Source organism: Anopheles coluzzii, chromosome 2, assembly GCF_943734685.1.
Source record: "Anopheles coluzzii chromosome 2, AcolN3, whole genome shotgun sequence".
Taxonomy (NCBI): domain Eukaryota; kingdom Metazoa; phylum Arthropoda; class Insecta; order Diptera; family Culicidae; genus Anopheles; species Anopheles coluzzii.
In genome coordinates, this window is record NC_064670.1 from 120385685 (window position 1) to 120399425 (window position 13741).

The window sequence follows — 13741 nt, forward strand, 5'->3', positions numbered from 1 at the left end:
GCGCAAAGTGGCGGTTGCACAGAAAACCTCATTCCAAACCTTTTCTATGGTTAATTTACGATTGCTATCATTGATCCAAGATATTCTTGAGATTTTTAATGTTCAGCGAACCATTTCAAGCTAGAATTATCGTTTTTATTGTTGTAAAAATTATCGAAAATAAAATATCTCGACGTCGGTGGCGCTGTCCTAGGGAGACACCCACTGTGCAACTGTCTAAACAAATTGGCTGTTGTCAAACAGTGGGCTCTCGGAAAAGTTACAAAAGTATTTCCATTTAAAATCCCTTCAAAAGCGAATGTGAAGCCCCAAAACACACGCACACACGCGCTTTTCCAGTGCAAAAGCCCATTGCAATACCGCGAAAACAGAAAGAGAGAGGAGAGGAAGAAAAGCGCTCCCAGCACGGCGCACGCACGACGCACGCACTTCCCTGCAGACGATGACACAGAACGTACCGAGAACGGCCGTCCGTCGTACCCTGTAGCCAGCGCCGTCTGTGTTGAGCCGTCGTCTATTGTTTTGCGTGCTGCCAGCCAGTGCAGTTCGGTCTTTCGGAGCGTCCGCGGCTTTCCCGTTCCGTTCGGATCAGCAGTGCGGAAAATTCTTAAACCCACCCAACCACAAACCCCGAAGATACCGACCGAGATCAATAACCCCGTCCGTGGAAAGTGTACGAGCGTTTGTGTGTGTGTGTTTGTGTTTGGTGGCCAGTTCCGGTGGCCAAGCTTGTGCGCCTGTGTGTGTGTGTTTGTGCGCGCGCGTTTGTGTACTTTCCGCTCGGCCGTCGGTGGGGTGGGTTTCTTTTTTTCTTTTCTATCGGAGCAACCAAAGCTACTCACACACAACATACACATAGTAGAGTAACCCGTCGGTGGCTGTCTGGTGTGGAAGTCGCAAAAGTTCTTTCCTTCCACCTGTTCTGGGTGTGTGGGTTGCTGTGTGCGACGAGTGTACAGCGAGTGATTCGATCGGCCCAGTGTTTAAAGTCCAAGTGCGCGAGGACATCAGTCCGAACGGTTGAACCAAAATAAAAGCAGCATGAGCGCGACCGACGGTGGAGGTGCCGAGCTGAGGCGAAGGTTACTAGCGGAAGGGGATGCTGGTCAGCAGCAGCAACAGCCACAGGAAAGCCCTAAACAGCCGCAACAACAACAACCGCCGGAGTGTGCTACCACGGAAAACTCGGACCATGTAGGTTTTTCCTTTTGAACAAAAAGTGCAACAAAAAATGTGCGAAAATTCGGTTCTCAATTTATCGATTTTTCCTTCCATCCCTGGTTGCTGCTGCTCATCACCCGAGCGCGCATGGGACAGAGCGGGATAGTACGCGATTTTACATGATGCACAACAGCACAACGGCTGGAAGGCTGGTAGAGGATACTTCTTTCTCCAACTGTTGTGGGAGAGCGAAAGGAAAACAAACTGCCGGGAGATAAATCGCTCATTTTCTCCCGTTTTTCGGTCGGCAGCGCAGCGCATCTCCAAGGATGTTCCAAGGAAGACAAGACATCTTCCAAACAACACGCAAAACAAACGTTTCCGTTCGTACGTTGGCATGCCCTGTACGACCGGAAAGTGTAAACATACACGATTCGTCGTTTTTCGTGTTTTTAGAGGAAAATGGAAAAGCAAGCCTTGAGAGAAGTGGAGGGTTCCTTTCTTTTGTATCTTTTTAGCCTAAACTTATCCCTTTTTATAGAACGAAGATGGCGACGGTTGTGCATCTCTTATCTTTATGGTGCACGTACACACACACAACCACACGAACATGCCACAATTGGCCACTAATTAAATTTGCTGCAAAAATGTATGCCTTCCAGAGAGACGACGTTACATACCGACACACACACACACACACACACGAAACCAGAGGGAGGCTTGGCGCCTTCCTATTCATCCTCCTCCTCCTCCTCCATCTCCTACATTGTCGCCAGGTGGAAGGAATGTAATCCAATTCCCACCAGGCGGGAAATAGGTTTCGTAACGCGGCGACCACATAATAGCCGTTCCCATATGGCCATAGAATCGTCTTCTTCCTATCATGGAGGAACGATCGAATGTGTGTGTGTGTGTTTTTTTTGTCAATTCATTTAATCCATCGACGAAGCGACACAATCGCCTATCGATTGTCTGTCCGTGGGGAGTTTAATCTTTCCCCCACGGGCAGTGCCAATTCCCCAAACGGTAGAGCTGGTAGGCTGGTCACTAATTGTAATCTACGAGCTGGGCGCACCTGTATGATGTAAAAGCTACACGCCAAATCGACCCGTATTTGTCCTTGTAAAATTAGCTAATTGTTACGAGATTTGATTAATTTTTGAAATGCAATTTTCCAATCGATTGGCGCTTTTCCCGCACCAATTACTATTACGCTGGAGCAAAACGATACATGATGCTGGTGGCCCCCTCTTTAGAGTTCATCTATTAGTAGTAGTGACAGAGTAAGGTCGGTGAAATTTTGAATCAATGCTAGAGAAAGATGGTTTAAAAATAGCATTTCAACAGCACGGCGGGAACGCCATATGGGAGCGCGCCCACACTCGGTTCATATTTCTGTTTTGTTTTTTGCAATATTTTGACCCGCTTTTTACACGCCACTCGCGCTGAAATCGTGAGAGCGAAGTGAGGAAAACAACGGAACCACCATCCGATCGCGCCATCCACAGTCAAAGTTCAGGCCGGTACGATCTCACGTCATCATCGGCGGTGTGAAGTTGTCGCGCTTCGGCGTTGTTTACACTTTCGCGGTCGTCGTGGTGCGTGGTACTTGTTTGGTTGGTACACTTGGGCCGTTGCTTGGACCGGAAAACCGATAGCAGCGGGCAGAAATTATGTAACATTAAAAGGCGAGTGATAATAGGCGGCCGTCGTCGTCGTCGACAATAGAAACATGGCTCATGCTCTTTATCAGCACACCCTTCTTACCATGCGTTGGTCATGTGTGCTGACTAATCTTGGGCCTTGTGTGAAAGAGATTCGATCGGAGGATGCCATGGAGCGCGGTACATACACTACGCACAGCCACAGGTTTCGTGGCGTCTTGCAACGCACACGCGCTTGTTGTACGCGTGGAGAATGAAGAAATCGGCTAGAATTAAGGGGCACATTCCAGCTGAGCTTACAGTAACCGGTTTGTTTTTTGTGTGTGTTTGGGGTTGTTAAAATGTAAATAGAAATCTTTTTTTCTTTTCTTTTTGTTCGATCGCTTTCTTCTCCGCTCTTGGTTTGTGGTTTTGTTGAAAAGCTAGTAAAATCTCTCCTTCTCGCCCGCCACGTGCGTCATCCATGCGCAAGAGTTACAGCATGCATTCCGCATGGAATAGAATCGTGTTTTGAGAGCAATCTTAACCTTATCTTAAAGTATTTGAATGTTTCGTTGCATCACATGGAAATGTGTGTGCTATTTTACCCTTCAATATTTACCATATTTCATGCAGCTCGTAAGTGCTACACTTTACGGCTCGACGCCGAACACCCGAGAGACCTTGGGAACAACACCCCCCGAGCTTCCATCGGTCGAAGGTCGGGTGAATTGTTAATTTAACAATCGAAAGTGAGGCACACATTGTGCACCAAGCTCCATTGAATTGGTCCATCGAATGTAATTATGCGCCAATGTTGATTTTGGGCTTAACGCTTCCACGTAACGCTTATTAAGCAGCTTAAAACACACAGTAGTGGAAGGAAAAAAGCTCAATAAATCGTAAACCATTATTACATCCAAAGTGAGGCAGTATTTCGTTAACCTTTTTCCATTTTGTTTTCTTCTTTTAGGTCGATTCGGAAACCGAAACCGAGGAGCGAATGCCGGACGAGAAGTACGTCGACGAGATGGCCAAAAAGCTTCCCCAGGGAACGAACAAAATGCCCGAGGTGCTGGGCTATGTGCTAAGCGGACTGCCCGATAGGTGCGTTTTGAAAGCGAATTGATAAACCGACGCGCACCGTTCGATTGTGTTATTTTGACCTCCCTTCACCCTCCCCCTCTGAACTTCCGGTTCGGTGCCCTCGCTGGCGCATACATTAAGGTGCTACCCCCCGGTGGCAGTGAATCACCTTGGTTTGGTTGAAGGCAGTGCTGCTGCTGCACCGTCGTTCTAGAAGTAGAAGCTGCATTTAAGCTTGTTGCTAATGAAATAATAATCCCCAACCGCAACGGTCGGTACGCGTATGGTATTGGTGGAAGCATTAGAAATCGAATGCAGCTGAGAAAAGGGGGCTTTGCGGTGAAATCTAGAAACGACGTTCAACCACCACAAACACACTCACCCGGTTGTAGCTAATTTCTCAACGCAAACACTCGCCTAGAACCGTTTTTTGGAGGTCATGGAAGGTGTTTTACCCCGTTTTGCGTCCACCATTTGCTTATAGGCTATTTGTAGGTGTAGAGTAATTGGATATAGCGGCACGGTGCGCCGGGGAGACCTTTTGCCGTACGTGAAATATCATCGCGAGCTGCCTTCAATGTCAAGATCTTGGGCATGACGGAGCACTACTCCTCGTCCACACACACAAACCTGGCGACCATTTTAATTTATGTCTCTTTGTCCCGTCGCGCAATGATGCGCTGTTTTGCGCTGTTTTTACAAGCGTGAAATGCGCGGTTTTAAGCGATAAAGCACGAAGCAAACCTCTGTGCACGTTACAATTACAACCTTACACAAAGACACAACGGAATAACAACAGTACAGGTTTTATACAAACAATTATTTATGAAAATGTTTTCTTGTTTTTTCCTCCTTCCCCCCTTTCAGATGGAAGAACTGGGTGATACGTGGCATCTTTACTATGATTATGATCAGCGGCTTCTGTCTCATCATCTACGGCGGTCCGTTAGCGCTGATGGTTACGGTAAGAAAGACACGAATGTGTACTGTGTGTATTTGCTTTTTGGGGATTATAGTTTGATTATTTTAACTACCAATTTCGTTTTATTGCAACACAAGTTTCGAACTTTCGAGCATATCCACAGAACGTGCGGCGGCAGTCTTACAGGCTGTAAACGCTTACAAGCTAAAACTATAGATGTCCGCGGCGGACGGAGGTTGAAGGGATTGAAGGGTGATGATGGTAATGGTAAACGATGATCTCTCGCTCTCTCGCACTACTTGTAGACGGACTCTTTCATCAGCTGATCGACAGTCTTTGAACATTTGGCACAATTTTCCACACTGTTCCTGTAAGGTGATGGAGAGCAAGAAAATACATATGAAAGCGCACGTTTGCTCCTTTTGGAATTTGGAAAGGAAATGTTAACTTACCGCACAACGTCCGTTAAGATCGCATTGCGGTTCAGCTCGGTGGCGAGCTTCGTTTGCAGCGCCTGTACCATGTCCTCTTTGGCTTGGAGTTGCTGCTTGAGCTGTGCTATCGTTTCCTCCTGCGCCTCAAAGATAACCTGAAAGTACACAGGTGAAGCACACATTTTAATGGTGCATCCATTTTGGAGTGTTTCCATCCTTCAACCCATCATACCCTCGACTCTTCCATACTCTCCGAGTAGGAGGGCGGTTCGTCCAGGCAGAAAAAGTCCCGCACCGCCTGGCACGTGCGCATCCCATCGTCCGACAGGATCGTGTCGATGAACGTCTGCAGCCCCTGTATCCGGTTGTCGATGAAGCCGCTGCTAAAGTTGTCGCCGAACCATTTCTTCCGCGGCAGCACCAGACCACAGTGCGGGTAGAGCTGCCTCAGCTTGTTGTTCAGCCGGACAAAGTCGGTGTACCGGCGCAGCACCAGCCAGCAGGTGTGCGAAATGCTGTTTTCGATGCGCAGTTTGAATATCTGGCGATGGGGAAGCATTGGAGCATTCAGCAATTCAGTTTATTATAAGTATCGAAACGTTACTTCTAAAACATCAAATTGTGGTTACGTGAGCGCGATAATGCCAGTTCGCACCTTCTCGCACTTCTTCTCGCCGGGGGGTCATTTTTGCCCTCAAACGTACACATAATTACGGGGACCACGCGTTGCGTCTGTGTGGATGGCGTGGATGAAAAATCGCCCTATCATTATTTACCTTTCATAACAACAAGCGTTGTTTCACCTCAATCATCATCCTCAATATGCTGCGAGGTTCGAGGTTGAAACAAATGGGGCTTTTGCTAACAAAAAGCACGAGTGAGAACTGTTGGCACATTGGCACAGCGTGCAAATTAGCTGTCAATTCCCTTCCCTCGTATTAGCCTTTTTGGATGACGCGCAAGGAAGGAATGGATTGTTTACTGTGACCCTCCATGGTAATGTTTGTCACAATTTGCACAACAACGTTACATGGGAGCTAATCAACTGTCAACAGGATTGCTTACAGATTGCTGCCACACAAGAACGATTCATTTGCATGATAAGATCGCTGCAACAAGACGATGAAGCACAAAAGAATAATACCCGGATGATCGACCTTTTCACGGCGTCCGGAGAAGAATGTTCTCTTCTACTTCTGAAAGCATTTGAATCACGCCACATATGCACACACACTACTTCACACCACCACACACACACACACGCTATAATTCTATCGCGCAGGCGTACTACGTCTTTACCATATGCGTGTGCCGTGGCGAACGCTTACGCCACTTTCTGTGTGTATGCGTATATGGGACCGGGCTGTGAAACACACTTACCGTGAAGCGGGCCCGCTCCTCCATCACCTCGTAGCCGACGATCGGAATGCGCACGGCGCCGCTGTTCACCTTCAGGTGCATCTCGGACTTGCTCGGGCCAAGATCGCTGCTGCTCAGCTCCGACGTCCGGCGGCTTTCGTACAGCCGGCGTGATCCGGTGCTCGATCCGGTGCCGCCGCTCCGCACACTACCACCCGACCCGAGTGGCGGCATCGATTGCTGCATCACACCACTACTGACAGGTCGGAGGAGTCCTACTGCTGGCACTACCGTGTTCTTGACGGCGAGCGTCTTCAAACACACCTCCGATTTGGCACCGAGGTAGAGATTGTTGGTGCTGAAACTGTTCCCACTTCCGGACAGGAGGGCACTAGCATCACCACCACCAGTATTAGCACCACCAGTACGATCGACACTGCCTGGAACACGCAAATCACTTTCCGATCGAGCCGGACGCAGCTGTTGCTTCCGTGCGCGTTTGCTGGACAGCAGTGTCGGATACGAGCTGGACCGTCTCAATGCGGGCGGCGATGTGTGGGTTGGCTGTTGCTGCTGTTGCTGGTGCTGGTTCTGGCGCTTTGCCCGCTGGTGCTGTAGAATCGATTGAACCGAGGGCACGGTACCGCCGCCACCACCGTCACCGTCACCGCCACCGGCTGCAGCTGTCATCTTCAGGGCCGTCAGTGTCGTCGTCGTCGTCATCACGCCGCCACCGCTTGGTGGCAACATTGCAGCACCAACACCATACTGGCTGATAAACTGTTGCTGCTGCTGCTGCTGCTGCCGCTGGGAGGACGATAATTTCTCCCTGTCTCGCTTCTGTATGGCGCGCAGTGACATCGTGCCGTTGCGCTTTCGCTATCTTAGCAGCAACCACCACCCCGTCGTTCGGTTGGAATGAGGGCTCCGCGTGGTGGTTCTGTGTTTATTTATCAAATTAGTCACAGCACACTTGGATTGTACGGTCTCTTTTACAGTGTGTAAGTGTGTGCGTTTGTTTCTTAGTTTAGAGCGCGCACGAAGAAGGGTTGTTTATCTCGCGCGCACACACAGTCTTGACAGTTTTGATCGAGACAAATGCTCGATGATCTCACCAATGCACTCTTTTTGTTTGTTTAAAATTCACTCAATATTATGCTTTGTTTTTTGTTTTGTAGCAAAATTATCAAAAACGACTCGTTGCGCTCTCAACGTTCACTTTCCTTCCCGGACTACAGGCAGGCACCACACTGAACCAATCGATGAGAAACGGAATGGCTGGTAACCCGTGTCCAGCAAAAGCTACTACTCAAACCACCACCACCACTCCCGCAGTTTCCACTCGAAGGCGTTACGCGATGCGAAATGCATGAATTTGCCAGTGGGCCCAGCCGCGTTTTTCGGACCTCCTCCACGACCGAGCGAAAGCGAACTAATAACAATAATAATGAAAGGCCGCAGCGGGCGGAAAGTGCGGAACCGCTGCGTCGTCGTGGTGTTCCGCGCGGAATAACTACCGATCTGCCTTTCTCGCTCTAACCGGATGGAGTTGCGCTGCGTGGAAAGCTTCGGATGCTCGCAGTGTGTGGAGGCGGCTTACGTTTGCAGCCCACTTTCTCCACCTTCTGGTAGAAATGGTCCGTTTTGCAAAACAGCAAACAGCCGTAACGAATCGCTAGAAAGCGAACGTTTTCATTCTCAAACAACGTAAAACCACTGCGCCACCTCCTCGGTACTAACGGCGGTTGTGCTCCTTTGTAGTGCCTTTGTGTTTATGTTTGCACCAAGGGCCGAAAGAAAGCCTTTTATGTTGCGTTGTTGCGAAGGTTTGCTATTTTCACGAGCAACGAAAACACACTGTTTTGGTGGTACGGGCAAGGTAAACGGAACACGGACACCGGGAGCAGCACTCGGTTGTTACTGGGCACACCACCGACACCGACACCGAAGGCACTCTGTTGCTGCTGCTGGCGATGATGATGATTGCGTTACATCGGCTCACCTTTGGGGGGGCCTCCGTAGCCCTCTTATTTCACGCACACAAACAAACAAACAACGCACAAACAAACACACATACACACGAGCGAGAGAGACAATGAAATGATCATCCGGCGATGCGCAACGCATCTCCCCACTCTTAGAGGGAGAGCGAGAGCGCTGAGAACGTAAGGGTTGCTGCAGCTACGATCAAACAAGCAAGAGAAGCAGCAGCAACATCAACCCCTGCTTGTGTGTGTGTATGTGTGTTGTGGTGTGCGTGTGTTATGAGTGCGGGCAGCTGGTAGTATCTCTATAACCGCGGCTGCTCCGGCGCAGGTGATCATCGGTCCGTCTGGGCGGTTGCTATAGGCGACCTTCCCCCAGCATACATGATGGCATCACGCATACAAATGCGACCGACCGAAGAGCCGTCAAAACATTTGCTCTTGGTCGTAGCGGCAGCGGCGGCGGTGTGGCGAGGCGGAACTGCACGCGAACTGCACTTTTAACCGTCTGCTTAGACACATGTACCATCTTCCCGGTGTGTTTGCCGACGCTGGAGGACGTTTGAAACTAGTACAAGGGAGGCTTACCAAAGGGCCGAGACCTTGGTTGGTGCAAATCCAATTAATATATGACTTTGTTCAGTCTACAAGGAAAGCTGCTACTTTTAAGGATGTTTTATGAAGGCTTTGAGGCTTTTTGTTTAATCAAAATATTAATATTATTATCTTGTCATGTGTTCTCTCATAGGCTTTAGCCGTGCAGGTGAAATGCTTCCAGGAGATTATCTCGATCGGCTACTCCGTGTACCGCATCCACGGACTGCCCTGGTTCCGCAGCCTCTCCTGGTACTTCCTGCTTACGTCCAACTACTTCTTCTACGGCGAAAATCTGGTCGACTACTTCGGTGTTGCAGTGAGCCGTGTGGTATTGTTACTTACCTTGTCATTTCCAACATTATTTTCTAACGCTTTTTCTCTCTTCTCTTAGGACTCGCTACGTTTTCTAGTCAAGTACCATCGCTTCCTGTCGTTCTGTCTGTACTGCATCGGCTTTGTCTGGTTCGTGCTGTCCCTGGTGAAGAAGTACTACATGAAGCAGTTCAGCCTGTTCGCCTGGACGCACGTGGCGCTGCTGATCGTCGTCACGCAGAGCTACCTGATCATACAGAACATTTTCGAAGGGTTGATCTGGTTCATCGTGCCCGTGTCGATGATCGTGTGTAACGATGTGATGGCGTACATGTTTGGGTTCTTCTTTGGCCGCACACCGCTGATACAGCTCAGCCCGAAGAAAACGTGGGAAGGCTTCATTGGCGGTGGGTTTGCGACGGTCATCTTTGGTCTGATTGCGTCGTACTTCCTGTGCCAGTTCCAGTTCTTCGTCTGCCCGATCGAGTACTCGGAGACGGAGGGACGCATGATCATTGAGTGTGAGCCGAGCTATCTGTTCCGGCCGCAGGAGTACAGCATCGCATTGGTGAGGCATTCGTGTTTTGGTGGTGTATTGGTGTGTGTAAGGGGTTGTGTCTTTAATAATTGCTTTCTAATTGCAGTTTGGCGCAAGCAAAACGATCACGATGTATCCGTTCCTCCTGCACTCGCTCTCGATGAGCATCTTCAGCTCGGTGATTGGACCGTTCGGTGGCTTCTTTGCTTCCGGATTTAAGCGTGCGTTTAAGATTAAGGTACATGTTGCGATGGACGGTAGTAGAGAAGAAGGAAGATAGATTTGCTAATCCCTTTTTGTGCTATGTTTTTGTAGGATTTCGGCGATATGATTCCCGGACACGGTGGCATTATGGATCGTTTCGACTGTCAATTCTTGATGGCAACGTTTGTAAACGTTTACATCTCCAGCTTCATCCGTTACGCTTCCCCGCAGAAGCTGCTAAACATGGTAAGATGTGGATGGAATGTGACTATTATAAATTTTCAACTAAATTTTCGATTTCCTCTGCGCAATAGGTATACAATCTTAAGCCCGAAGAGCAGCTGCAGCTGTTCAATCAGCTAAAGGACAGCCTGGAAGAGCGAAACATTATAAACCTTTAAGTTGCCCGAAGCCGAGCGCAAAACAAGTGTGTGTGTGTTACCCCCCGCTACCGCGCTGCTCGTCGCCTGTTATTTGTTGTATTATGTGTTTTTGTGAATGGTTTTTTTTTTCGCTGTTCATTAGTGTTTTTGTTTGTGTTTGTTTTAACACCTTAGTTTATTTAAATACCATTTACGTTTTTTTTGCCATTCGGAAGCAATGGAAGAAAGAGAAAAGAAAGCAAAAAACCCCGACACCAATGCTCGAAAATGGGAAATCAGCAAACGACGCTTTATTTTGGTGATGCTGCTGTTTTGTGTAAGCGAGAGAGAGACTAATCTTACCATTTATATGTGTATGATCTAATAACTATTACGTTTGGCTACTCCGAACGTGTATCGGCACTAAGACTAAGAGCTTTGAAGAAGGGAGGGAAAACCAGGCCAAACGAGAGAGAGACCCTCCCAGTAGCGAAACCAATCAAACCACGATGATCTCGCTAGTTCGCAATCAGTGCTGGGGGGGTTTGGAAGAATGATATCGCCCCGGCTACACAAGTATTCTGCTAGGAGGCGTGTGTGGCAAACGATAGATGATACACATTTTCTGTACGCAGAGTTTCTTATTTGCTTTTTTTTTTTTACAAAATGACAAGGTCGTGTGTGTGACAGGTGCGTTGCGTGGATGCGTTTTGCGTGTTTGCCCTTTTAAGTTATTACAGGGTTTCCCACGATTTATTGGTTGGTTCCCACGATTTATTGGTGCGTTCCCACGATTTTTTGGTCATTTCCCATAATTTTTTGGTAGCAACCCACGATTTATTGGTCGGTTCCCAAATATTATTGGTCGGTTCCCAAATATTATTGGTCGTTTCCCAAATATTATTGGTCGGTATTATATTATATTATATTTGGGAACCGACCAATAATATTTGGGAAACGACCAATAATATTTGGGAACCGACCAATAATATTTGGGAACCGACCAATAAATCGTGGGTTGCTACCAAAAAATTATGGGAAATGACCAAAAAATCGTGGGAACGCACCAATAAATCGTGGGAACCAACCAATAAATCGTGGGAAACCCTGTAATGATACACACCCCGTTGGCGAAATGGATGGAAAGGGAAGGAGTGCGAGACAAAATCGTAGCGCGGATAGTAGGTGCCTGTTTTGTGTGCGCCAATTTTCCGGAACAACACGTGTTGCGATCAAGCGTTGTTGCTTATTGTGAAACGCAGCAATAAGATATACATATTCAGCGCCGCAGCATGGGAAATTGTGCACAAGACAAGGCAGCTCCATACGCAATCGATGGCTAGAACAAAATACGCGTAATGATTGTGTACGGTGGTGTAAGTGTGTTTGACAGTGAACGAATGATGAGCGAAGAAGCAAGTGGTCAAACACGGACCAGCAGCAGTAGCATCATAATCGCATATATTTAATCGAACTGAAAACAAAAATCCAGGCTTTCATTCCGCAATTTGAGTGATTTCTTGAGTGGAAGTGGAGTGGAGAGTGGAGAAAACAAAACGGATGATTATAATATGTAGGAAAAGGAGAGCAGACATAGTTTTGTGCAATAATATATTATATACTATATATACACACACATGTATATGTAGCTAAATGGGACTGAAAATGCCCCAGCGAGGGAGATAGAGAGAGCGAACGGTAGTGGAAGATTGCAAGATTACCAGATCGCAGATATCGTAAACATACACAGATACACAGATAAATAAACCACTCTCTCACATTAGCGTAAGAAGAGGGAGAACCGTTCCATTTGACCGTTGGAAACCTAGTCCGATATGGAGGAAATCCACAAACACAAATCCACACTGCATGTTGTTATGGTGCGCGCTCTGACAACCGATAGGCAAGAGGACCTCTCAACCATCCAGAAGAGGAATGCCAATGCCGAGGGAAAATTAGGGAAAATCCTTGCCCTGCGTGCTACACAAAAGCTCCCTCTAGAAAGGAAAACATGAAACCCTCTCGTTGGAAAGTGGGCACATTCCAGGAGGAACTAAAGCGCGCTCGCGTGTGTTTGTGTGTGTTGTTATGGCCGGAAGACATTGTGCTTCATGCTTCACGCCGCAGACCTTGGGGATGTTGGAATAGAGAACAAAATCGCATTAATATCGCGTTTTTTCGATGTTTTACCAAAACAAAAAGCCAATGTGTGCGTGCGCTCCACAATCCTCTTCCTTCCGTGGGTTAGGAAGTGACAAGAGCCGCCGCCCCGTTAGTAGCGTTGTCGTACCTACCGTTACAAACACACACACACATCAACAGATAGAACGAAATTATAATCCACACGTGGCAGTAGAGCATTGAAGCTGCGTATTGATGTTTAGATTTGGTTTATTTTATATATCAACGTGTTTAATAAAGCAATTGTATAAGGCGACCTGTGTATTGTAGAGGATAAAACAGAATAAGAAAAAAAAACACACACACAGAGACACACAAGAGATGATTGAATCCACTGGTAGCTCCCAGGAGCGATTTATAATAGTAGCAAAAGGATTGGAAAATCGATCGAAACCCCCATCATCACACACACGTCGTATTATCGTTTAATTTCTGATTTCTTGCCCTTGTTTTTCCTTCTTCCGATAGTAATTGTTAATTCCATCGTTATTGGTTAAACGATCCGTAGGTTAAAATTACGTTTATTTTTGTCCTATTAAATAATATAACTATATTCTGTTATCGCTTTGCCCGCTCACAAATACTCCAACACCCGAGAAAGAACAAAAACACACAACTACAAAAAGAAATGCAATGTTTAGTATAAAAGAGAACCTCTAACCAAATGTTAATCTCGTGTAACGTAAATTTGAACACATAGCAACATTTATTGTAAAACAAAATAGTAAGACACAGAGGGAGAGAGACAGAGAGAGAGATCGATGGATTCCCATAATGTCTGTTAAATAATCTCCATCGCTTAAAAGCATTCTCTCTTTCCCCTGTCGTTTTCAAAACCTGCCCCAAAATAAAGAGTTCAACGATGGCACTCTGTCCCATTCTCTTTGATGTAAATGTAAACAAAAAAATCGTTTGTGTTAGTGTCGTTTTGTGGTGTTTATTACATTGCTTCATTTA

At 47.2% G+C, this 13741-nt stretch overlaps 2 protein-coding genes across 3 annotated transcripts; one reads left to right on the top strand and one right to left on the bottom strand.

The window, feature by feature from the left end:
• Positions 1 to 241: 241 nt before the first annotated feature.
• On the top strand, positions 242 to 13649 carry LOC120947965 (phosphatidate cytidylyltransferase, photoreceptor-specific). Of its 2 annotated transcripts, none has more exons than XM_040363850.2 (8): positions 242 to 1194; positions 3778 to 3911; positions 4758 to 4854; positions 9339 to 9515; positions 9579 to 10067; positions 10144 to 10275; positions 10353 to 10487; positions 10556 to 13649. In XM_040363850.2, the coding sequence occupies exons 1-8, from the start codon at positions 1042 to 1044 to the stop codon at positions 10640 to 10642; spliced, it is 1404 nt and encodes a 467-aa protein (XP_040219784.2). In that variant the 5' UTR covers positions 242 to 1041; the 3' UTR covers positions 10643 to 13649. The 2 variants fall into 2 exon arrangements, with proteins under 2 accessions (XP_040219784.2, XP_040219785.1); XM_040363851.2 differs by lacking the exon at positions 242 to 1194 and adding an exon at positions 2763 to 2849.
• LOC120947966 (uncharacterized) lies at positions 4875 to 9286 on the bottom strand. Its single transcript, XM_040363852.2, has 4 exons — positions 6627 to 9286; positions 5479 to 5787; positions 5265 to 5401; positions 4875 to 5180 (listed from the first exon to the last, which is right to left on the bottom strand). Exons 1-4 carry the CDS (start codon positions 7464 to 7466, stop codon positions 5108 to 5110), a joined length of 1359 nt encoding a protein of 452 aa, XP_040219786.2. The 5' UTR covers positions 7467 to 9286; the 3' UTR covers positions 4875 to 5107.
• Positions 13650 to 13741: the final 92 nt, after the last annotated feature.

Excerpts from the sequence above, each read along its gene's own strand:
- LOC120947965 (XM_040363850.2), top strand. The coding sequence starts at position 1,042 with ATGAGCGCGACCGACGGTGGAGGTGCCGAGCTGAGGCGAAGGTTACTA. Across the intron at positions 4,855-9,338 it reads CGTTAGCGCTGATGGTTACG|GCTTTAGCCGTGCAGGTGAA; the intron begins GTAAGAAAGACA and ends GTTCTCTCATAG. Across the intron at positions 10,276-10,352 it reads AGCGTGCGTTTAAGATTAAG|GATTTCGGCGATATGATTCC; the intron begins GTACATGTTGCG and ends ATGTTTTTGTAG.
- LOC120947966 (XM_040363852.2), bottom strand. The coding sequence starts at position 7,466 with ATGTCACTGCGCGCCATACAGAAGCGAGACAGGGAGAAATTATCGTCC. Across the intron at positions 5,402-5,478 it reads AGAGTATGGAAGAGTCGAGG|GTTATCTTTGAGGCGCAGGA; the intron begins GTATGATGGGTT and ends GTGTACTTTCAG. Across the intron at positions 5,181-5,264 it reads ATCTTAACGGACGTTGTGCG|GAACAGTGTGGAAAATTGTG; the intron begins GTAAGTTAACAT and ends ATCACCTTACAG.